Here is a 24,484-nt window from a genome sequence, read left to right as displayed (position 1 = left end):
TTTCACTCTCTAGGTAGAGTACTATAGCATCATAGCTCACAGCAACCTTGAACTCTTGGGCTCAAGTGATCCTCTTGCCTCAGTTTTTCAATTTTTAGTACAGACAGGATCTTTTTTGCTCAGGCTGGTCTCAAACTCATGAGCTTAAGCAGTCTACCCTCCTGGGCCTCCCATAGTGCTAGGATTACAGGAGTGAGCCACTGTGCCTGGCTCCTTAAGACAGTCTCATTCTCTTGCTCTGGGTTGAGTGCCATGGCATCATCATAGTTCACAGCAACCTTGAACTCCTGGGCTCAAGCAATTCTCCTACCTCAGTTTTTCTATCATAGAGATGGAGTCTCAGTCTTGCTCAGGCTGGTCTCAAACTCTGGAGCTCAAGCAACCTGCAAGCCTTCGCCTCTTAGAATGCTAGAATTACAGACATGAGCCACCACACCTGGCCTGCACATGAAGTTTCATTGACTTGGGATCATTCGTCTATTTATGGTGCCCTCACACTAGGACAGGCAGACACTCCTAGAAATATTTACTGTCCTGATCTTTTCAGAAAGTTTGTCTATAGGCTTGGTGCTTGTGGCTCCAGTGGCTACGGTGCCAGCCATATACACCTGAGCTGGCAGGTTCGAATCCAGCCCGGGCCCGCCAAACAACAATGATGGCTGCAACTAAAAAATAGCCAGGTATTGTGGCAGGCACCTATAATCCCAGCTACTTGGGAGGTGGAAGCAGGAGAATCTCTTGAGCCCAGAAGTTGAAGGTTGCTGTGAGCTGTGATGCCACGCACTCTACCCAGGGTGACAGCTTGAGGCTCTGTCTCAAAAAAAAAAGAAAAAGTGTCTATAAAGCCCCTCCCGTGGACACTTAAGGCTCAAGTCACCCTCACAGGGTCCAGCCTGGTCACCATGTGTCCCCTGGGTCAGCTTGGGGCAGGGTGGCCAGTGATGGTTACTTCCCTTAGTTTTCTGCAGTTTGAATCAATTGTGTGTGACCTGGAAAATTAGTATTTAAAGTGAAAAACTATTGTTGAGAATAGGATATTCAAGGGCCAGCTCAGGCCGAGAGGCACCTTCATTCCAGGAGCATTTGGGGGATGTCCCTGGAAAAGGGCAGAGCATTTGGAGTAGGTCCCACTGTCTCACTGCTAGGCCTTTTTCCCAATACAAGGCCTGAGTTATCTGCTTTGGATCTCCCTGGCCACATCAGACCTCTGTTTTTATCACTGTGCACCCACTCCCTTCTGCAGGGCCAGAGCTGGCTTCCTACAGACCTGTCTGGCCCTATCCACAACCTTCTGGGTCAGGCAGCTTGGGGTCAGGCACCCCCTTGCTGTCGGTCAGCTGACCTAAGGCCCTGTCCTAGGTCAAGCCACTTCACACCAACCCCATCATCTCCCACCAGATCGCAATTTATTTTGAGACAGTCTCACTGTGTTGCCCTTGGTAGAGCACTGTGCTGTCACAGCTCATAGCAATCTCAAACTCTTGGGCTAAAGCAATTCTCTTGCTTCAGCCTCCCAAGTAGCTGGGACTACCTACAGGTGCCCACCACAACACCTGGCTATTTTTTTTTTTAATTGCAGTTGTCATTGTTTAGCTGGCCTTGGCAAGGTTCGAACCTGCCAGCCTTGGTGTATGTGGCTGACACCGTAACCATTGTGCTATGGGTGCTGAGCCCAAATGGCGATTTAAAACACACTGTAACCCCGTGAAACCAGCTTGCCTGCCTCTCCCGTCACCCTTCAGACTTGCCAGGCTCTCTCCCACCCCCAACCTTTACCTGGGCTATGCTGTCACCCGGGAACACTTTTCCCACCAATGATGGCAACCCCACCTCCTTCAGTGTTCATTCAGCTTGCGGCACTGTCCCTGGCTGATCCAGCAACCCATTTCTCCCATGGCCACTTGTCCTTTGCTTTCCTAGGGGTTGGCGTAATTCATAATAATACTCCCTCCAAGGCCCCCATCCAGCCCAAGCCCCAGCATCCCTACCTGGACCAGTGCAGTCGCCTCAGCTGTGGTCTCCGGGCGCTGCCCATGGTCCATGCGACTGCCAGAGGGTGCCTGTGAATGCCAAGTCAGGAGAGTCCCTGCTCTTGCACAGCTTATCTAGGGATCTTATCTAGGGTCCCTGCACGTCCTGCTCCGTCGCCTCCCCCTCAGACCCTACCCCTCTCCGTTGTGGTGGTTGTTTCTTCTGCTTGGATGCTGTCCCATGCACTTGGGTCTATTCAAGTGCTCCCTCCCCTTTCTTTTTTGAGACAGTCACTATGTCGCACTCGTAGAGCGTCACAGCTCACAGCAACCTCAAACTCTTAGGCTTAAGCGATTCTGTTGCCTCAGCCTCCCAAGTAGCTGGAACTACAGGCGCCTGCCACAATGCCCAGCTATTTTTTGGTTGCAGTTGTTTAGCAGGCCCGGGGCAGGCCCAAACCCACCAGATTCGGTGTATGTGGCCAGCGCCCTACTCACTGAGCTACAGGCGCCGAGCCCAAGTGCTCCCTTTTCTTTTCTTTCTTTCTTTTTTTTTTTTTGTAGAGATAGAGTCTCACTTTATGGCCCTCGGTAGAGTGTCGTGGCCTCACACAGCTCACAGCAACCTCCAACTCCTAGGCTTAAGAGATTCTCTTGCCTCAGCCTCCCAAGTAGCTGGGACTACAGGCGCCCGCCACAACGCCCAGCTATTTTTTGGTTGCAGTTCAGCCAGGGCCGGGTTTGAACCCGCCACCCTCAGTATATGGGGCCGGCGCCTTACCGACTGAGCCACAGGCGCCGCCTAGTGCTCCCTTTTCAACAGATTCCCACGCGCACACACACCCTGCCCCACTTCTTCTCTGTTTATGTCAGTTTCCCAAAGACAAGGTTTTGACTGTTTTATTTGTTGTACAGTGCCCAGCACACAGTAGGTGCTTAATACATGGGCCAGGCGCGGTGGCTCATGCCTGTAATCCCAGCACTCTGGGAGGCCAAGGCGGGGGATCGTCCGAGCTCAGGAGTCCAGCCTGAGCTAGAGCCAGACCCCGCCTCTAAAAATAACCGGGTGTTGTGGCGGACGCCTGTAGTCCCAGCTACTTGGAAGGCTGAGGCAAGAGAATCGCTTAACCCCAAGAGTTTGAAGTTGCTGTGAGCTATGATGTCACCGCACTCTAACAGAGCGCCAAAGTGAGACTGTCTCAAAAAAAAAAAAAAATGTCAAATGACTGAATGTGTGGTCCTGCCCCCATACGCCGGGCGCCAAGCTCAGAGCCTGGCAAATAGTTGGTGCACTGCAAATGTTTGCTGAATGACTAATAAACTTGGCTCCGGACATACTCAAGAAGGTGTCCCAGCTTCCGCATAGAGGCTGTCGAGCGAGCAGCGGGCTGAGACTCATGGTGACGCCTGTGTCTGTCCCTCCGAGATCTCCATTCCACATGAAACCCTGCTAGCCTCCCCGAGCCCTGGTCCCTTCCCGTTTGGGGTCCCCCATCCTGCGTGAACCTCTCCTTATCTTTCCTCCTCCCTCATGGGAACCCTCATCTCCAGCCTTGTTAGAACTTCCCGCTGGGAAATTCTACATCTTCCTACATCTCGCCCCTCTGCCTATGCGGGTCCCTTCACCTCCCATTCCCGGAGTTCTTCCCGCGGTGTCTCTTTAGTCGGCAGCCCCAAGGGACTCCGAGCCCCGCCTCTGCGAGGTCCGCCAAGCCTCACCGGATCCTCTTCTCCGCCCCTTTTCGGGGGAGCCCCGCCTAGCCCCTTGGTTGACCCCTCCCTGCCCCTCTGCGCAAGCGCATGGCATCCCAAATCGCAGTCCTCACCCCCACCCCGGAGGCCCAGGGGCGGGGCGCCGGCCGATCCTGGCGGCCACGGCTCCATGGGGCTCTTGGGGCTGCTCAGCCTGCTGCACTCGACCTTCTTCGGGGACCAGGTAGGGCACGGGGATCCTGCAGGATAGGGGGTGGGTCTGGCCTGGGCGCAGCCCGAGCGGATTCTAAACCGCTGGAACGGTGGTCCCGGCTGCCGGGGGCACACTGGCAAGTACAGTGAGATTTGACGAGTCGGGGTCGGGGGGTCTAGCGCAGTTGCTGTGGAGACAGTTGCCTGGGAAACCACCTCGGGACGTTCGGACGGCTAGGGCCCCTTCCTGGCGCTGCAGCGCCCCCTCCCCCGTCTGCGCAAGCGCAGGCCTCGCTCGGTCCAGTCCTGGCCCGGCACAGGCCTCAGCCTCCTATGGAGACCCTTGGACCCCACCTCATTACCCGGACTGGAACACTTGAGCCGAGGCCATCTGGGAGGCGGTGGGGGCTGCGGCGGGGCCGCACTGTATGGAGGCTCTGCCAGGCGCATGGTGGGGATACTGGGACACGCCCTGCACTTCTTTGGGCCTCAGTTTCCCTCTCTGGGCACGGAGCATCGGGCCTACTTGAACGTTCACCAACGCAGCTAGTCATAACATCCATCCCTTCTCGACCCCAGAGCTTCCCTGGCTTCTGTAACCGTTCTGAATCCCGGGGCTACAACATTCCTCATTTAAGGGGAAACCGAGGCTGGAGGGTCCAGTGGGAAACCCAAGGTCAAGCCTCGAGTAGGGCCAGAGACTGACTGCAGAGCAGAGGCGCCCGCAGAGGACACGCCCAGGGACTAGGGCAGCTGTCCGCGGTGCTGAAGGGGCTGCGCCTCTGCCTGCTCACCACCCGGGGAAACTGAGGCCCAAAGCCGTAGTTGAGCTGCAGGGCGCGGCCTGGACAGGCCTGCCCCATCACTCACCCACCTCTGGTGACAAGCCTTCTCACCTGCCAGGACACTGACGGTCACTCAGTTCGTGGCCCTATCTCTATACTCCTGCACCAAATGTCTTCGTGATTCTCTCTGCCCCCACCCAACTCAAGTGGGAACTCTCCCTTTGCACCCTCAGCCCCTGGCACTGAGGAGACTCGGATAAGGGTGGCACATGAGGAGGCAGGGACAGCCTGAGGTCAGACTCAGAAGGCCCAAAGATACTCAGGGGGTGAATCCTGTGCCACACTGCGTGCTTGGGAAGAGGGGTCACAGGGCAGAGGTGGGCAGAAGCGAGCCCCTTAATGGAACTTAGCCCTCAACCCAGCAGCAGCAAGGGGTGCGGAGGATCTCAGGAAGGGAGCCTGGGAACATGACCAGGCTAAGCTCCCACACTGTGCAATGGGAGAACAGGGAGTCCTCACTTAGCCCCCACCCTAAAGGTTGGCCTGGGATCCCTAGGGGCTCTTGTCATTCTACAATGTCCAGTGGTGCCTGAAGCTGGATGTGGTCTGATTTATAGGGTCAAGGATTTGGGGGAGTGGGTGTCAGGGACTTGATGTTCCAGAGGCTTTGGGCCCAGGGCGTCTTGTCTCAGGGTCTCAGCCACTGTGTCCCTCAGCCTTCCAGGCCCTGGATTCACTCAGAAGAGTGAGGAAGGATGCCCAGAATCACTTTTGGGGTCCTGGATGGGGCTCATGGATGAACTCAAGGAATATGCTCCCTGGTCTGAATTTCAGTTTCCCCATGTATATGAGAACAGGACTGAACCACTGGATTCCTCAAATCCCTGCTTGAGAAGGTCCTGGGAACTGTGACATCTGAAATTGAACAGGGGAGGTGGGACTTTGTCCTATTAGAGGAAGAGGCAGGGATTATCCATATTCTCCCCAGTGAACAAAACTGGAAACTGAGCCTGTAATCCTAGCACTCTGGGAAGCCATAGAGGGAGGATGGCTTGAGCTCAGGAGTTTGAGACCAGCCTGAGCAAGAGGGAGACCTAGACTCTACTAAAAATAGAAAAATTAGCAGTGTATTGTGACAGGCATCTGTAGTCCCAGCTACTGGGGAGACTGAGGCAGGTGGATCACTTGAATCCAGAGTTTGAGTTTGCCTCAAGCTAGTCTAAGGCAATGGTACTCTAACCTGGGCATCAGAGTCAGTCTCAAAAAAAAAAAAAGTGGGGTGTGAGGGACTAGTACAGTGGCTCATGCCTGTAATTCTACCACTCTTGGGAAGCCAAGGCAAGAGGATTGCTTGAGATCAGAAGTTTAAGACCAGCCTGATCAAGAGCAAGACCCCATCTCTACTAAAAATAGAAACAATTAGCTGGGTGTTGTAGCATGTAACTGTAGTCCCAGCTACTTGGGAAGCTAAAGCAGGAGGATCATTTGAGCCCAGCAGTTTGAGGGTAATGTGAGCTAGGCTGATGCCAGGGCACTCTAGCCTAAGCAAGAGAATGAGACTGTCTCCAGAGGCCACCCCCCAGAAAAACTTCAACTGTTGTAAGTCATGCAATTAAAGTTGATTTACTTATTTAAAACCCCCTGGAGGGCGGTGCCTTTGGCTCAGTGGGTAGTGCGCTGGCCCCATATACCGAGGGTGGCAGGTTTGAACCCTGTCCTGGCTAGCTAAAACAGCAGTGGCAACTGCAACAAAAATAGCAGAGCATTGTGGCGGGTGCCTGTAGTCCCAGTTACTTGGGAGGCTGAGGCAAGAGAATAACTTAAGCCCAAGAGTTGGAGGTTGCTGTGAGCTGTGATGCCACAGCACTCTACCAAGGGTGACAGAGTGAAACTCTGGTCTGAAAAAAATAAAATAAAATAAACCCTGGAAACTGAGACCAGAGAGAGATATGCCTAAGGTCACACAAGGATGGGGAGCAGAGCTAAAGCCAGAGCCCTAGACTTCGTGCAACTCCCACAAATTTCAGTTTTTCCCAGCTGTGCCTTGGTCTCACCATGACCCTCCAGGGGGGCTGTTCTTGCACTCAACCCTTTCTGCCTTGCCCAGGTCAACCCTATCACCTGCTCTACCCCATGGCTCCAGACACCCACTAACCCTGAGCAAGCACTTCCCTCATCCTGGGCCTCTGTTCTATTCTTGGTCACCTGGCCAACTCTTGCACCAGTGTTCCCTTCTCAGGGCAGCCTGCCTGGTCTCCTGGAAAAACTTCTCTGCCTGTATGTTCACTCCCCAGACTCAACAAACTGAGACAGCTGCATCAAGTTCTGGAGGCTCCTGGACAGTCAGGCCTGAGTCTCTTGGCCCTAGCATTGCTGAGTATGCAGTATGGGGTACTCAGGGTCTCCAACTCCATACCCAACAGAAGCTAGCGTTGTTCCTCTGGTGCCTTTGCTGAGGCCAGCCTTTCCCATCATTCCCTGTACCAGCACTTCCAAAATCTCCAGTCTTCTCCCTGTCTTACAAAGGAGTAAACTGAGCATTGCAATTGCCGTGACTCTGTATCATCCTGTGAACTTCCTTGGCAGCAGGAAAGATTGTATCCTAGCTGCAGGTTTGGGCCGTGGGTGTGAAACTCTCAAGTGGCATCTGGAGACCCATTGAGGACCTGGGACAGCTGTACACCTGGACTCTTGGGACGGACCCCAGGACCTTCTCTCTTTTGGCTTCCCTTTTGTGAGTGTGAATTAAGAGTGGGACAAGGGACAGAGACCCAGGGAGATAGAGACTGAGGGGAAACAGAGGAATGGAGAGATGTGGGGAAGGAGGCAGAGTTATAGAAGAACCTGACCTGAAGCTGTGCGCTATGCCATGAGGGGTGGGATGAGGGTAGGGGGACAGGGAGAAGAGGGGAAGGTGCAGGGTCTTGGATAATGCCCAGCATCCCTGCCTCTCTCCCAACGGTCCCTCACCTTCTTCCAGCCAGTACCCTCGGGGAGCTCCAGCCTGGACTCTTGTCCCGCCCTGACACATCCGTACAGGCCAGGCTGGATCTGTGGGGAAGAGTTTGGCCTGGCCCTTGCCCCCACCAAAATTCTGATGTAACATCCAAGCCTTGGTGTCTTACTTTCCAATTCTGCGAGTCCAGCTGCGGGAAGGGCTCTAAGAGGCCTACAATAATGTAAGGGGCACAGGACCCTGGTCCTCCGAGCACCCCCTACCCCTCGGGGGTTCTCCCGCAGCATACACAGCCGCTGCCCCCCCTACCCTCACAGCCCGCACAGAGGCCAGATGCCCTGCTGCCTCCGGTCCCCGCCCCAGGCCGCCATTGGCTGTTGTCATGGCATCAGTCCGTCTTCCCCCGCCGTCATTGGCCGCAGCGCCGGCATCCCGCATCCCTCATCCTCCCCTCCCCTCCCCTCACGGTGGTTTCACCCAGCCACCAGAGCGGCGGCGCCGCCTGGCCAGGCCCAGACTGAGCTTTGTCCGCTCAGCGGAGACCCCTGAGCCCCGGAGCCCGCGTTTCGCGGCAACCCGGGGCCCGCCGAGCTGCAAGGTGGGAGGAGGCCTCAGGCCTGGGCGTCCCAGCCAGCCCAGCTGCAAGTAAGCGGATGCCTCCTCCCTGGATGGAGGGCCAGGCTGGGGTGGAGGGAGGGAGGAGGTGGCAACCTCCGTCTTGTATTGGGGGTCTCCATCCCTTTCTCTGCCTCACCTGTCTGGGGTCTTTATTTCTTTGAGGTGGGTGTCTGTGTTGCTGCAGCTGGTCTAAGCACACACCTATTCAGGGGCTTCAACATCCATATCTCCAGGAGATGCTAGGAGGTAAGGGGTTGGTGAGTCTGTGGGCAGGCAGGTTGTGTGCCTTGGCAGAGAGCTGCTGCCCCTCACTGGGCCTCAGCTTCTCTCTCTGTAAGAAGGGACTTGAGTTAAAGGAATGACAAGGCTCCTCTGAGCCTGACATTACATATCCGTCTCCCTCCCTTAAAATTTGGCCACTCACCACCCAGTAAGATCGCCCTGGCTATTGTTCCTTTCCCTCTGGTGATCTCTCAGGTGACCTGGGATGAAGTGCAGGCAGGAGGGCTTCCTGGAGGAAGTTGCATTGTACAGGATGACCAGAGTCCAGAAAGGAATTCTAGGCAGGGGAAGTGTGCGTGCAAAGGCCTGAGAGAAGATAGTAGTTGATTTCCAAGTGATCCAGGATATATATGAAGTCAGATCCCATCCTGAGGTCACTGAGGGGCAATAGACAATGTTTGAGCATGAAGGAAATGGAATCCAACTTGTGACTTTCAAAGCTCCCTCTGACTATGCAGGAAGAATGGATATGACTTGGAAGAGGCTGGTGAGAGTACCCTGAAGGAGGATGTCATGAGTTGGGGGAGGGTGGTCCAGCTGTGCAGAGTTTGGAGAAACTGGTGGGAGTGTGCCATCGTGGACACTCAGCTGAAACAAGGAGGAGTTCAGTGGACAGCTGTGCTGTCAAGTGCACTCTGATGAGGACACAGGAGTGATCACCAAATGCAGGAGGATGAATATTACCAAGGGTTGGCCTGGACCATGTGGGTTCAGCTTAGGAAGAAGGCCTGGATTTGGGGAGCGGTTTGTACTTCATCTTGTGCTTCCGCCTGGCTGGGCATGGTATGGTGGCCTCAGCCAGGACAGCGGGCCTGAGCCAGACCTCAGGATCTCCCCCAGGCTGCTTGTCTCCCCCACCTGACATACCTTCTCCCACTCTGACCCTCCTGTGCACCTGACCCAAATATCAGCTGACCCAAGATGTGCAGGCTCTCCCCATTCACCAGATGGCAACCCAAGTCCTGGAGAGGGGGCCCATCTTGTCGTGCCTCCAGCACCGCCTGGACTTCTGAGCATCTCCCAGGGGCAAGGTCCAAGTCGTGGTCATGCCTTGTACACTTCCTTACTGGGTCTATTCCCCCACCCCCACCCCAGGCCTCAGTTTCTTCTCTGGGAACAGCCTAATGGTGGTCCCTGAGACTCAGAACTGTAACAAGAAAGAAGCCAGATAACATTACTGAACACACAGTAGGTCCTCTGAGTAGGTTGTGATAACTGGACCCTGTGCCCCCACCTGGACCTGCACACCCCCTCCCTACTCCCTCCCAGCTGTGCCTTTGGTGACATCGGGGTGGGCTGGGGTTTCTTGGGGTAGGAGAAGGAAGAGGAGAATGAATGAGCAAGGGAATGAATGTTCATGGCCAGGTGGGGTAGGGAGGGGGAGGAATAGGGGACAGGGAAGGGTTGATTTGGGGAGGAGGCTTCCATGGAGGAGCTGGCAAAGGGGATGGGCTGCCATTGGTGAGCCTCAGACAAAGGCAGAGGGAGAGGGAGCGCTGGTGGGAAGGGAACAAAGAGGGAAGGGCATTCTAAGGGGGGATGGGGGACTGTATGGCTGAGCTAAGAGAGGAGGTGCTGGCCAGCTGGACAGGAGGAGGAGGCTGGGCCAGGGAGAAGACAGCGGAGGCACAAAGAGGCAGCAGGTGGTAGTGGCAGCAGAGCCCAGGGCATGGGGGCAGGGATGCCAAGCCAGCGGGCACTAGCTGAAGGCTGATCAGAGGGTGCTGGGATGTCAAAAGTAGCTACCCAAGACCCAGATACTGATGCGGAGGTGGAGCTGCAGGAGGTCCAGATCTCGGACACCAGGAGTGGTCATGGTGGGCTAGGGTCTATCTCTCTGGCTGTTGAGCTGCCAGGGGCTCCCCCATCAGCCTACTGTTCCTTAGGTATTATCTGTTGACCCTTAAGATGTCCTTACTGTCTGGCTGAGGGGTCTGTCAACTCAGTCTCTCTGGCTGTCAGCCTCCATGTCTGTGTGGGAGAGTCCTGTCTGTCTTGCTGTTGCCTTCTCTGGCTGTGACTGTGTCTGTGAAGCTGGGGGCATTGGGCTGGTCAGCCCATCTGCCGGTTTAGACTGTCTCAGCTGTCATCTATCTGTCAACTAGCTGTGAGCACACATGTGTGTCTGGGAGACTGCAAATGATGGGCAGACCCGTATGCTGTCAGTTGGGCATTTGGCTGTCTGTGTGTCTGAACACTTGTGTGATGGCTCAGTAGCTCTTTCTCCCCTTGTGGCTACCCATATTTCTCACTCCATCTGGCACACTGCCTGTGCCCCGGCTTTCCAGGCCAACAGTGTCCCACCCTTAGTGGTTAATTCGAGACATGAGACACTCTTGCCTGGGACCCACTCCTAGAGATGGGTGATAGCTGAGGCCTAGGTCTTGGAAGGTGTCACCTGTGCCCCCCCTTGGACCTTAGGCTGAACTCTCTTACCCTGTGGCCCCAGTCACTACAGGAACTGAAGATGACGAGTTCTGTGGCATCTTACGAGCAGCTTGTGCGGCAGGTGGAGGCCTTGAAGGCCGAGAACAGTCACCTGAGGCAGGAGCTACGGGACAACTCCAGCCACCTGTTCAAGTTGGAAACAGAGACATCTGGCATGAAGGTGATGGTCTGGTGGAAGACATGGCCCAGGGTCACAGGATGGGTGGGTCCTGGGCAGCCCGGAACAGTGGGCTGATGCCTCCTGGTCCCTTTCCCACCCTACCTTCAGGAGGTTCTGAAGCACCTACAGGGTAAGCTGGAGCAAGAGGCACGAGTGCTGGTGTCCTCTGGGCAGACAGAGGTCCTGGAACAGCTGAAAGGTGAGGGGCTGGCTGGGGGACTGACCCCTAGCAGGAAGGGGACTGAAGAGCAGGCATGGGCACTGACCTTCACCTTTGCCTTCTGTACCTATCTAGCCCTGCAGATGGACATCACCAGCCTGTACAATCTCAAGTTCCAGCCGCCTGCTCTGGACCCAGAGCCTGTCACCCGGACCCCCGAGGGAAGCCCAGTACATGCCTCTGGACCCTCTAAAGACAGTTTTGGGGAGCTGAGCCAGGCTACCATCCGGCTGCTGGAGGAACTAGACCGGGAACGGTGAGAGAATGTCAGAACTGGACAGGGTGGGGGGTAGGGTAGGGAGGGTGGGGAGCAGCTGTTGCATAACTCTGACTCAGCCCCGCCCCCAAGGCCCTCTGCCCACTGAGCCAGCCCTACTCCCCCTCCAGCTGCTGCTTCTCCTCTTGTGCAGTCTCAGCTGACCTCAGCTGGAGGACAGAGAGGCTGGAAGGTGGGGGCATTCCTGGCAAAGGTAAAGGCTCCTTGAGGGACCTCCCAGGAGTCCCTGACAAACAGGCCTAGCTAGAGACAGGGCTATGTGCAGGGACAGGGCTCACATTCAGGACTGGAGCCAGAGGGCCTTAAGGCAGCTTTTGTGGAGAGAGGGACACGGCCAAAGAAATCTGGGCCCAGGCCAGCAGGAGGCGCAGGCTCTGCTCACCAGGCTAGGGTTGTGTGGGGTCAAATGAGCTGATTCAGGGGAGTCAGTTAGGAGTTAGTTAACTCAGTACTCTGCTGTGTGGCCTCAGTCAAGTCCCCTAAACCCTTAGACTTAATGCTTTGCAAAATGGGACTAGTAGTGTCTCCCCAGAGAGTTGTTAAGAGAGGACTCTGAAGCACCTGGAGCTCTTGGTGCCTGAAGCCTATGTGTAAGCTGGCAGGAGGTCAGCAAGTATGGAGAGGTGACAGAGTCAGAACAAGAACTGTCAGAGAGGCAGTGCCTGTGGCTCAAAGGAGTAGGGTACCGGCCCCATATGCTGAAGGTGGCAGGTTCAAACCCAGCCCCAGCCAAAAGCTGCAAAAAAAAAAATAAATAAAAATAAAAAAAGGAATACTTTTGGGCTGTGCCTGTGGCTCAAGGAGCAGGGCGCTAGCCCCATATGCCGGAGGTGGCGGGTTCAAACCCAGCCCTGGCCAAAAAAAAAAAAAGAACTGTCAGAGTCTTTCTCTGAGGATCAGAATTTATAAACAAATTGCCTTCTCTCCTTTAAATTAATTATCTGTGCCCTATTTAATTACTTTCTTTCTTTTTTTTTTTTTTTGCCTGAGCTGGGTTTGAATCCACCACCTCCGGCATATGGGGCCAGCGCCCTACTCCTTGAGCCACAGGAGCCGCCCTTAATTACTTTCATTAACCCCCAGACCCTAGTGCCAGACGTGCCATAGGGAGACATTGCCTTGCTGCCTGTTAAATTTGCTATACAGTAAGTGCCAATTGATTACAAAAATTCAAGTAAAACACATCTACAGTGGCGTGCTTTCTGTCCTGGCCTCCCCCAGGTGTTTCCTATTGAATGAAATTGAGAAAGAGGAGAAGGAAAAGCTCTGGTATTACTCACAGCTTCAGGGTCTGTCCAAGCGCCTGGATGAGCTGCCGCACGTGGAGACGGTGAGTGGGTCTGAATGGCAGGGGTCAACTGTGCCAGCCAAGGGCGAGGGGAGTGGCAGGGACGCTCCCCCCTCCCCGCCCCAGGAACCCCTCACCGTGGCCCGCCCGCCCTTCCCAGCAGTTCTCGATGCAAATGGACCTGATCCGACAGCAGCTGGAGTTTGAGGCCCAGCACATCCGTTCGCTGATGGAGGAGCGTTTCGGCACCTCAGACGAGATGGTGCAACGGGCACAGGTGCGCAGATCCGCGTGAGAGTCTGGTGGGTGGGGCTTGGATAAATGGGAGGAGTCATTTCAGTGGGCGTGTCAGGGGACAGGTTGTGGGCGGGATTTGAGTTAGTGGACAGTGTCAAATGCTGGCGGGCGGGTCAGAGCGCAGAAATTTATTGTGGCTTGGGCTAACGGACAGAGTCATATATATGTGGGTAGATAGGATTGCAGAGATTTATTGGAGGTGGGGCTTGAATGGGCGGAGTCATGCCGGTGGGCAGATCCAAGCGCCGACTGCGGTGGGTGGAGTCTGACTCAGGAGTGGGAACCAGAAGCTAGAGCTGTTGGTGGGTGAAGGCAGAGAAGGTTCAGTCCGGGCAAAGCCCAAGAACTCGGGCATATGTGCAGGGCTAGATTAGGGGAAGGGCAAGTTCTAGAAAGTTAAGGCGGGGTTTAGCTGGTGGGTGGGGCCATGGCAGGGAGTAGGAGGAGTCAAGAGTCCAGGTGGGGTGGGCACGGGACTTGAAGAGAAACTTCTCTGAAGAAGACAGGCGCACGGCCTACAGACATATGAAAAAATGCTCATCATCCTTAATCATCAGAGAAATGCAAATCAAAACTACTTTGAGATATCATCTAACTCCAGTAAGATTAGCCTATATCACAAAATCCCAAGACCAGAGATGTTGGCGTGGATGTGGAAAAAGGGGAACACTTCTACACTGCTGGTGGGAATACAAACTACTACCTTCCTTTTGGAAAGATGTTTGGAGAACACTTAGAGATCTAAAAATAGACCTGCCATTTGATCCTATAATTCCTCTACTAGGTATATACCCAGAAGACCAAAAATCACATTATAACAAAGATATTTGTACAAGAATGTATTTTTTTTTTTTTTGTAGAGACAGAGTCTCACTTTATGGCCCTCGGTAGAGTGCTGTGGCCTCACACAGCTCACAGCAACCTCCAACTCCTGGGCTTAAACGATTCTCCTGCCTCGGCCTCCCGAGTAGCTGGGACTACAGGCGCCCGCCACAACGCCCGGCTATTTTTTTTTGGTTGCAGTTTGGCCGGGGCTGGGTTTGAACCCGCCACCCTCGGTATATGGGGCTGGCGCCTTACCGACTGAGCCACAGGCGCCGCCCTACAAGAATGTTTATTGCAGCCCAATTCATAATTGCTAAGTCATGGAAGAAGCCCAAGTGCCCATCGACCCACGAACAGATTAATAAATTGTGTATATATATACCGTGGAATATTATGCAGCCTTAGAGAAAGATGGAGACTTTCCCTCTTTCATGTTTACATGGATGGAGCTGGAACATATTCTTCTTAGTAAAGTAACTCAAGAATGGAAGAAAAAGTATCCAATGTACTCAGCCCTACTATGAAACTAATTTATAGCTTTCATATGAAAGCCATAACCCAATTATAACCTAAGAATATGGGGAAGGGGAAAGGGGAGGGGAGGGGAGGGGGGAGGATGGGCGGAGGGAGGGTGATTGGTGGGATCACACCTATGGTGCATCTTACAAGGGTACATGTGAAACTTACTAAATGTAGAACATAAATGTCTTAACACAATAACTAAGAAAAATGCCAGGAAGGCTATGTTAACCAGTGTGATGAAAATATTTCCAATTGTATATAAAACCAGCGCATGGTACCCCATAATTGCATTAATGTACACAGCGATGATTTAATAATAAAAAAATAAATTAAAAAAAAAGTCCAGGTACCGGGTCGTAATAGGGAGAAAGCTGAGTCAGAGCCTGAGGTGGAGTCATACCAGGGAGGAGTCGAAGTCAGAGCCTGGGGGCGGGGTCATAGAGGAAGATGATGGAGTCGGCTCAGGGGCGGAGTCATTCCAAGGAGAAGGCGGGGTCAGAGGCCGGAGCTTGGTTAGTTCTGCCAGGCACCGCCTCAGCACACGTGTTTCCCCCACGCAGATCCGCGCTTCGCGCCTGGAGCAAATAGACAAGGAGCTGCTGGAGGCGCAGGACCGGGTGCAGCAGACGGAGCCTGAGGTACGGAGGGTTGGGCAGGGCCCAAGGGATGGTGACTGCTTAGGTAGCGTGAGGACCCCTAGGCCCCTGCCCAGGGCTCAGAGACCAGTATGCAGCCATCCTCACAGCATCATGGGGAGAGGCAGTGTCAGCAGCATGGGGGACAAAAGTGGCTTCACATCTGGCAAGGGTGCAGGGCCTGCCCCCCTAAGCTGGTGTTTTCCTTGCAGGCTCTATTGGCAGTGAAGTCAGTGCCAGTGGATGAGGATCCTGAGACAGAGGTCCCTGAGGACAGCACCCCTCAGCTGGGCAACAGCAAGGTAAGGGTGAGGTGGGAGAGCTGCTGGGGGAGGAGGGGTGGCAGGCCCCGCACCCTTGCCAGATGTGAAGCCACTTTTGTCCCTTCATCCAAGGCCCCTGGCCTGGGAGGGCTTCCCTGGAGTCAGGCTTGCAATGAGGGTGGGGTTCTGACAAGGTGGACAGGGATACCCATCCAGTATATTTGGGGGGCACTCTAGATGTCTCTCTGTAACATCTCAGCTGTACATTGCCATCCCTAGGGATGCCCGGTGAGGCTGGCGGGTGGGCTGGGTATTTCCCCAGTGTGTGTCTCCCTGGTGCCCCCTCCATCCCTCAGGTGTGTGTGTGGCTGCTCACTAGGTGAATGGAACAAGTAATCCTCTTGGGCTGTGGTCACAGGGCTCTCTGACTGCATTTAGGGAGTCACTGTGTGGGAGGGCAGACAGGATGGCTGGGGCCAGTCAGGGGCAGAGGTTCTCACCTTGACCCAGCCCTCCTGCCCCCAGGTAGAAGTGGTCTTCTGGCTGCTGTCCATGCTGGCAACGCGTGACCAGGAGGACACAGCACGCACTTTGCTCGCCATGTCCAGCTCGCCTGAGAGCTGCGTGGCCATGCGCCGCTCTGGCTGCCTGCCCCTACTGCTGCAGATCCTGCATGGTGCGGAGACCATGGCTGGGGGTCGCACTGAAACCCCTGGTGCTCCAGGCGCTAAGGATGCGCGCATGCGTGCCAATGCAGCACTGCACAACATTGTCTTCTCACAGCCAGACCAGGGCCTGGCACGCAAAGAAATGCGTGTCCTGCATGTGCTGGAGCAGATCCGTGCTTACTGTGAGACCTGCTGGGACTGGCTGCAGGCCCGTGACAGTGAGCCCGAGGGTGGCAGCAATGGTGGTGGTGAGTAGTGGGCCTCCCCGGCCACTTCCATACAATGGGCATGAAGGCTGGGATTCCTGGGTGGCTACCAGCCATCGCTGCCCACCTCATCTGTACCATGCTCTGAATGGGGGCAGGAGGCTTAGGACAGGTTGGCAAAGTACAGCTAGAGCCCCCACTGGTCATATTTGGTCTGGTGCAGGGCAGATGCCCAAGAGAATCACTGAATGCAAGGATTGTGGGTAAATCAGGAAAGTTTGGTGCAAACTTGAGATTCTATCTTTTCTAGCTGATTGCAAATTAAATATAAGACAAAGCACAGCTGAAAGATACCAGGTGCCAAGTTGGGCAAAACAGGCTGCCTCATTATCAGCTCTTATGGGGGATAAAGGAAGTCCCAACAGGCAGTAAGTGGCAGAGCTCAGCTCATGGAATCCTTCAAGTCAGTGGGGAGAAGAAGGCAAATGGGTGGGAACTTTGGGGGCCACCCAGGAACATTTCTCTTGCCCACAGCCCCCATCCCCATCGAGCCACAGATCTGCCAGGCCACCTGTGCAGTGATGAAGCTGTCCTTTGATGAGGAATACCGCCGTGCCATGAATGAACTAGGTGAGTGTCATCATGTGCCTCCTCTGGGGACCTTGGCTCCAGCTCTTACATAGCTGGTGACACCTCAGCTGCTGTGGGACAGAGGCTGGACCATTCTCAGGGCAAGGGGCAGTGAGGCTCAGACAGGGACAGACTCCCTGGGGTCACATAGCACTGTTATGAGTGGACAGTAATCCTGGGTCCTCTATCCCCATGAATTGCATGCTGCCCCCCAGTCTGCCCCGAGGGCTCTGGGCCCATTCATCTGGGGACAGGCTTTCTATCACAATGGTCTGGGGCTCAGAACAGCAGAGTGGATGGGAAGCCACAAATACAGAGAATGATTTGATTTAAAACACAGAATCAGATCCATTGGGTGTGTATGTACACCCAAGGGGCGGGGAGGGTTGGCCTTTTGGAATTTAAGGTTTGGAGACATTATGACATTTTTCCTTTGTCAGTATAAAAGCAATTGAAACATGTAACAGGAAATACAAAGTCTCAAAATGACATCAGTATGCTGAATTGTACTCTGTTTTACAAGTGTGATCCTACTTTACATCCAGCAGATGGTCAGATCACTCAAATGTTTTATACAATCATGTTGGTCTGGCTGTGCAGAAACAGCAACCCCTGCTAAGGTTGGGAGCAAATTGAGACTGCCTCTGTAGAGGGGTATTTGGTGACAGTGGACTCTGTGAGGACATAGTCTGTGCATCATCCCTCCCCCAGCTGGGAATCTATCCTCTGGCTATAAGGTGCAAAAAAACAAAACACAAGAAGGCAGTGACCAACCCAAATAAAACCAGAAAACTGGAAAGATCATAGATGTCCAATAGTCAGGGATGGGCTAAATGCAGTAGCACATTTTGCCACTGTTTAAATTCTTGGTAAGCCAGAGTGCACGGTGGTATATGCAGTATAGACCCATTTCTATAAAATACACCTGCACATACACACCCGGTGATACTATTCAAACACATGGGACTAGGCAGAGCACCTTGGCCACAGTTCCTGCCAGGCAAAGCAGGAAAGGAGAATTTCAGTTTTCTTTTTTTTGTAGAGACAGAGTTTGACTTTATTGCCCTCGGTAGAGTGCCGTGGCGTCACACAGCTTACAGCAACCTCCATCTCCTGGGCTTAGGCGATTCTCCTGCCTCAGCCTCCCGAGTAGCTGGGACTACAGGCACCCGCCACAACGCCCAGCTATTTTTTTGTTGCAGTTTGGCCGGGGCTGGGTTTGAACCCACCACCCTTGGTATATGGGGCCGGCACCCTGCTCACTGAGCCACAGGCGCCGCCCAGAATTTCAGTTTTCAATGGAAACTGAAACCTTCTGACTTGACATTTGTACTATTTGTATTACTTTTATATTATAAGGCAGCAGTTCTCAAAATGTGGGTTCCTGAAAACCTAGGAAATGCACAAAGCCAAAAAATTTTTTTCCTCTTTTTAATTCAAACCACTGGACTATCAGGGTTTGTTTGTTTATTAAGATAGGGTCTCACTGTGTCACCCAGGCTGGAGTGCATTGGCAGGATAATAACTCACTGTAGCCTTCTGGTCATGGGCTCAAGTGACCTTCCTGCTTCAGCCTTTTACGTGGCTAGACTACAGGTGCCAATCACCACACCCAGTGACTATTTTAATTTTTTTGTAAAGATGGGGGTCTCACTATTATCTACGCTGGTCTTCAACTCCTCAGCGATCCTCCCACTTTGGCCTCCTAGAGTGTTGAGATTACAGGTGTGAGCCACTGTGCCCAGATATATTACAGTTATTTTGATGATAATACAAAGACATGATTTCTTTTTTTCACTTTTATTCTGTTGTAAGAGTTTGTTCAGAGGGGCTGTCCAGGTGCTCTGACTCTGATGAATGCTGGACCATGTATTCTGGGGTTTGATATGTTTCCCTGTTTTAAATTCCTATACTATAAATATTGAGAGCTAGAATTTCTCATCCTCCCAAACTGAAATTGTCCTCATGTCCTCATGAAACACTTCCCACCCCACCCAGCTCCTGGCACCCACCATTCTTCTATCTCTGTGAGTCTCTGGATTCTAGGGACCACCTATGAGTGGAATCATATTCTTTGTCCTTCTGTGTCTGGCTTCTTTCACTGAGCATGATGTCCTCAGGGACCATCCATGTTGTAGCCTGTGTCAGAGCCTCATTCATTTTCATGGCAGAGTGGTATTCCCATGTGCATGGACTGAGTTGTGTAGGTCCACTTACCTGCTGATGGATGCTTGTGGCTCTTCCTGCTGTGCATGTGGGTGCCCATGTTTCACTTTGGAGGTTTTTAGATATGTGTTGCCAACCGCTTCCCAAAAGGGCATTCTCCACAGACCTGCCCAGCCCAGAGAATGATCCAGTTTGCCCATGTTATCTTTGTTTTGCTCTGAGTTTTGGTGAGAAGTTCTCTCTCCTACTCACAGGGACAATTCCCCCTGTCCCAAGTTCATTTTCCCTTATGAAGTGAAAACCTGGCAGTCCAGGTGCATGAAGAACCATGGATGTGACAGCCACTTGTCATCATGACCCTGTGTGGGGATGCAGCTCTCCATCTGATGGTCTTGAGTGGGGAAGGGAGGTCCCCGAGGAACCTTGTCTCACAGAGCAGGGAAGAACATCCAGGCAGTGGGAACAGTTTGTGCAAAGGCCAGGCAGCCAGAAGGCGGGAGTGGAAGCTACAGAGGGCTCAAACCTGGGCTTGAAAGGGGCTGTGAAAACAGGCTGGGTGGGATGAAGGGAACATCTAAGTAGGGGAATGACCAGGCCAGGCTGGGGAGAGGATGATGGGGTTGCAGGTGCTAGCCCACTGCCCCTCAGCCTGGCTGGGTCCCTGCAGGTGGGCTGCAGGCTGTGGCGGAGCTACTGCAGGTGGACTATGAGATGCATAAGATGACTCGGGATCCGCTGAACCTAGCCCTGCGCCGCTATGCAGGCATGACCCTCACCAACCTCACTTTTGGGGATGTTGCCAACAAGGTACCTGGGGGCCATGGGGGGGCTCCAGGGATGGCCTGAGCCTCCCACCCCATTGTCCTAGCCTGGGAGATGGGGACAATGTCTCTGACTTACAGCTGGGTAGACTGAGGCTCAGAGGGTGGTGGGATGGGCTGCATGGGACTTGCTTGCCCAGGCCAATGTCCTCTGGAACACCACTGTGGCCTCTGCAGAGAATGGTGTCCATCTCAGAGCAGGGGCCTTGGATGTACCTGGCCAAGCCTCGGTTTCCTCTCCTTAGCACCACAGTGGCATTCCACTGTGACAGTGAGGACTGGGGTCCAGGTCTGCAGCTCCAGCACATGGAACTGGAAGGGGGAGCAGTTTCACTTGTGTCCCCTGCTCCACCTGGTTTGACCCTGTCCTGTGTCATCCCCAAGGCCATGCTGTGTGCACGCCGTGGCTGCATGGAGGCCATTGTGGCCCAGCTGTCCTCTGAAAGTGAAGAGCTCCACCAGGTACTTGTGGCAGGCAGGTAGACAGGGACACTTTTTGGGGGGCCCTGTGAGAGTCTGTCTGGTGCTCATTTGACAGTCGTTCCTCCCTAAGGGTACAAGGGGCTGGGGGGGGACTTCATACCCTCCTGTGTGGGTTGGTGGAGGCCACCCCAGGGCCTGGGTCCCACTCTGCCCCCACCCCACCTAGGTGGTATCCAGCATCCTGCGCAACCTGTCCTGGAGGGCTGACATCAACAGCAAAAAAGTGCTGCGAGAAGTTGGCAGCATGACGGCCCTGGTGCACTGCGTCCTGCGGGCCACCAAGGTGGGCACCCAATAGGGTAAGGAAGGGAACTACTGTGGAGACACGGATGGCAGGTAGTGAGTTCTTTGATTTGAGGAGAAATCAAGCTTAGCAAGTGGTCCAGACTCAGACTGGCCTGAGGCTTCCAACTCTGAGGCTTGCAGATCCGGAGACAGCCGATTTCCTTATGTTTTGCTGTATCTGAAAGTACGTCTGGGTGTCTCTCCTTCTGGCCTCTGGGAAGAAGGTGGTGTAGGAGCCCATGGGCCTGCCTCTGCCCTGCTGGGTCCTGACACCACCTCTCCCAACCCTGTACCCAGGAGTCCACCTTGAAGAGTGTACTCAGTGCCCTGTGGAACCTGTCGGCCCACAGCACAGAGAACAAGGCAGCCATCTGCCAGGTGGATGGTGCCCTTGGCTTCCTGGTGAGCACACTGACCTACAAGTGCCAAAGCAACTCCCTGGCCATCATAGAGAGTGGTGGCGGCATCCTGCGCAATGTGTCCAGCCTCATTGCCACTCGTGAGGACTACAGGTCAGCCCCGCTGTTTCCCATATGTGCAGGGCAAAGGAGCTAGGGAAAAGTGGGTGTTCCTGGTATCATAGGGATGGGACTAGAAGATCCTGTTCCACTGTGGATTGTCCTCCTGTGAATAGATGCCCTCAAATTGTCCCCAGGGACTTGTTTTCCAGCATATCTATATAAGTATGCTAAAATGCTTCTTTTTTTTTTTTTTTTTTTTACAGACAGTTTCATTTTGTCACCCTCGGTAGAGTGCCGTGGCATCACAGCTCCTAGCAACCTCCAACTCCTGGGCTTAGGCGATTCTCTTGCCTCAGCCTCCCGAGTAGCTGGGACCACAGGTGCCTGCCACAACACCCAGCTATTTTTTTTTTTTTTGTAGAGACACAGTCTCACTTTATTGCCCTCGGTAGAGTGCAGTGATGTCACACAGCTCACAGCAACCTCCACCTCCAGGCTTAGGCAGTTCTCTTGCTTCAGCCTCCTGAGTAGCTGGGACAACAGGTGCCCACCACAACACCCAGCTATTTCTTTTTTTTTGTTGCAGTTTGGCCAGGGCCGGATTTGAACCTACCACCCTCGGGATATGGGGCTGGCGCCCTACCCACTGAGCCATAGACTCTGCCCAGGCCCAGCTATTTTTTGTTACAATTTGGATGGGGGCGTGTTTGAACCCACCACCCTTAGTATATGGGGCGGGTGCCCTACCCACTGAGCCACAGGGGCCACCCGCTAAAATGCTTCTTATATGAAAAACTATTGTTGGCTCGGCACCTGTGGCTTGAGCGGCTAAGGCACCAGTCACGTACACCCGAGTTGGCGGGTTCGAATACAGCCCGGGCCCGCCAAACAATGACGGCTGCAACCAAAAAATAGCCAGGCGGTTTATGAAGCGAGTGTATGATGCCCCATGATCATATCAATGTATACAGTTATGATTTAATAAAAAAAAAAAAGAAAAAAAACATAGCCAGGCATTGTGGCAGGCGCCTGTAGTCCCAGCTACTTGGGAGGCAGAGACAGGAGAATTGCTTGAGCCCAGGAGCTGGAGGTTGCTGTGAGCTGTGATGCTACTGCACTCTACCCAGGGGGACAGCTTGAGGCTCTGTCTCAAAAAAAAAAAAACCCACAAAACTATTGTTAAATAACATAACACTCATTCTTCGTTAAAATATTTATTAAATATTAATCAAGAGTCCATGGCTGGGCTTTGTGGTTCAGGCGCTGTAATCCTGGCACTCTGGAAGGCCAAAATGGGCGGATTGCTTGAGCTCACAAGTTTACCTGAGTGAGAGCAATACCCCATCTCTACTAAAACAAAAACAAAAAGCCCGGGTTCAGTGGCTTTTTTTTTTGCAGTTTTTGGCCAGGGCTGGGCTTGAACCCACTACCCCTGGTAGGCTGGCGCCCTACTCCTTGAGCCACAGGTGCTACCCAATAGGGTTTTTTTGTTTTTGTTTGTTTGTTTGCTTTTTAGAAATGGAGTCTCACTTTGTCGCTCTCGGTAGAGTGGCGTACTGTCACAACTCACAGCAACCTCCAGCTCTTGGGCTAGGGGGATTCTCTTGCCTCAGCCTCCCAAGTTGCTGGGACCACAGGTGCACACCACAATGCCTGGCTATGGGTGCAGTGGCTCACACCTGTACTCCTAGCAATCTGGGAAGCCGAGGTGGGTGGACTGCCTGAGCTCACTGGTTAGAGACCAGCCTGAGACAGAACAAGACCTCCATCTCTAAAAAAAAAAAAAAAGGAAAAAAAGCCAGGCATGTGGTAGGCACATGTAGTCCCAGCTACTTAGAAGGGTGAGGCAGGAGAATAACTTGAGCTCAAGAGTTCGAGGTTGCTATGAGCTATGACGCCATGGCACTCTATCAAGGGTGACAAAATGAGAAACTGTCTCAAAAAAAAAAAAAGAGAGAAAGAAAAGAACTAGCTGGATGTCATGGTGGGCACCTGTAGTCCCAGCTACTCAGGAGGCTGAAGCAAGAGAATTGCTTGAGCCCAAGAATTTGAGGTTGCTGTGAGCTATGATGCCACAGCTCTTTACCCAGGGTGACTGTGTCAGACTGTCTCAAAAAAAAAGCCAGGCACAGTGGCTCACACCTGTAATCCTAGCACTTTGGGAGGCTGAGGCGGGTGGATTGCCTGAGCTTAGGAGTTCAAGACCAGCTTACAGAAGAGTGAGACCCTGTCTCTAAAAACTAGCTGGACATTGTGGCAGATGCCTGTAATCCCAGTTACTTGGGAGGTTGAGGGAAGAGGATCGCTTGAGTCCAACAATTTGAGGTTGCTATAAGCTATGATGCCATGGTACTCTACCCAGAGGCACAAAGTGAGACTGTCTCAAAAAAAAGTATACAAATATTTTTATCTTTCTATAAAAAGTATATCCCAAATACTGCATGGGATATACTTATACTAAAATGTTAAATTACTGAAATAAATTTATTATTAAATGATAACACTTATTATTTTATTAAAACAAAAGTATAGTGGGGCATGGCAGCTCATACCTGTAAATCCAGCAACTCAGGAGGTGGGAGGATCTCCTGAGCCCAGAAGTTCAAGACCACCCTGGGCAACACAGTGAGACCCCATCTCTATAAAAATTATTTTTAAAATTAGCCTGGTATGGTGGCATATACCTGTAGTTTCAGCTATTCTGGAGGCTGAGGCAGGAGGATTGCTTGACCCCAGGACTTTGAGGTTGCAGTGAACTGTGATCCCACAATTGCATGTGAGCCCGAATAACAGATTGAGGCTATGTCTCAAAAGCAAGAGAATATACATGTAATTTACTAATAAATATTCATAAAACTATATAGAATTTATTTTTAGTACATCTACACTATTACATACTATATAGTCATGCTAAAATTTTACTTAATGAAATAATTATTAAATAATAATAATAAATACAGGGTGTCCTAAAAGTTGCCATTAAAGTTGCCATAAATAGGAAAATGGGAAATTGTAGCTAAAATGTACCTTTATTTACAAATATTCATTAGAAAATTTTATAAAAAGGTAGCCAACATGTAGAGAATATTTTATAAATACTTTAAAAATATTTATAATATTTTATAAATACCCTGTCAAACTTTATTTATTTTTGAGACAGAGTCTCACTATGTTGCCCTTGGTAGAGTGCCGTGCCGATCACAGCTCACAGCAACCTCCAGCTCCTGGGTTTAAGCAATTCTCTTGCCTCAGCCTCCCAGGTAGCTGGGACTACAGGCACCCACCACAATGCCTGGCCATTTTTTGGTTGTAG

At 52.8% G+C, this 24,484-nt stretch overlaps 1 protein-coding gene across 4 annotated transcripts in view; it reads left to right on the top strand.

Annotated features, from left to right (window-relative positions):
* The first annotated feature begins 3,809 nt into the window (after positions 1-3,809).
* Positions 3,810-24,484, top strand: part of APC2 (APC regulator of WNT signaling pathway 2) — a 28,756-nt gene continuing 8,081 nt past the window's right edge. For 2 of the 4 annotated variants that reach the window (XR_008378001.1, XM_053581279.1), the window contains exons 1-14: positions 3,810-3,906; positions 10,966-11,124; positions 11,233-11,323; positions 11,420-11,600; positions 12,843-12,951; positions 13,070-13,186; positions 15,114-15,191; positions 15,401-15,490; positions 15,977-16,367; positions 16,860-16,955; positions 19,789-19,928; positions 20,327-20,404; positions 20,592-20,708; positions 21,008-21,222. Coding sequence is in view for 3 of the 4 variants with exons in the window: in XM_053581279.1 (XP_053437254.1) it covers positions 3,853-3,906; positions 10,966-11,124; positions 11,233-11,323; positions 11,420-11,600; positions 12,843-12,951; positions 13,070-13,186; positions 15,114-15,191; positions 15,401-15,490; positions 15,977-16,367; positions 16,860-16,955; positions 19,789-19,928; positions 20,327-20,404; positions 20,592-20,708; positions 21,008-21,222 (1,916 nt within the window). In the remaining variant the exon portion in view is untranslated. Of the gene's footprint in view, positions 3,907-8,203; positions 8,262-10,965; positions 11,125-11,232; positions 11,324-11,419; positions 11,601-12,842; positions 12,952-13,069; positions 13,187-15,113; positions 15,192-15,400; positions 15,491-15,976; positions 16,368-16,859; positions 16,956-19,788; positions 19,929-20,326; positions 20,405-20,591; positions 20,709-21,007; positions 21,223-24,484 lie in introns of those variants that run through there. The other 2 variants (XM_053581280.1, XM_053581281.1) reach the window with 2 other exon arrangements.

This window comes from Nycticebus coucang, chromosome 2 (genome assembly GCF_027406575.1).
Source record: "Nycticebus coucang isolate mNycCou1 chromosome 2, mNycCou1.pri, whole genome shotgun sequence".
NCBI classification, from domain to species: Eukaryota; Metazoa; Chordata; class Mammalia; order Primates; family Lorisidae; genus Nycticebus; species Nycticebus coucang.
This window is presented reverse-complemented; position numbering and strand designations above follow the sequence as displayed.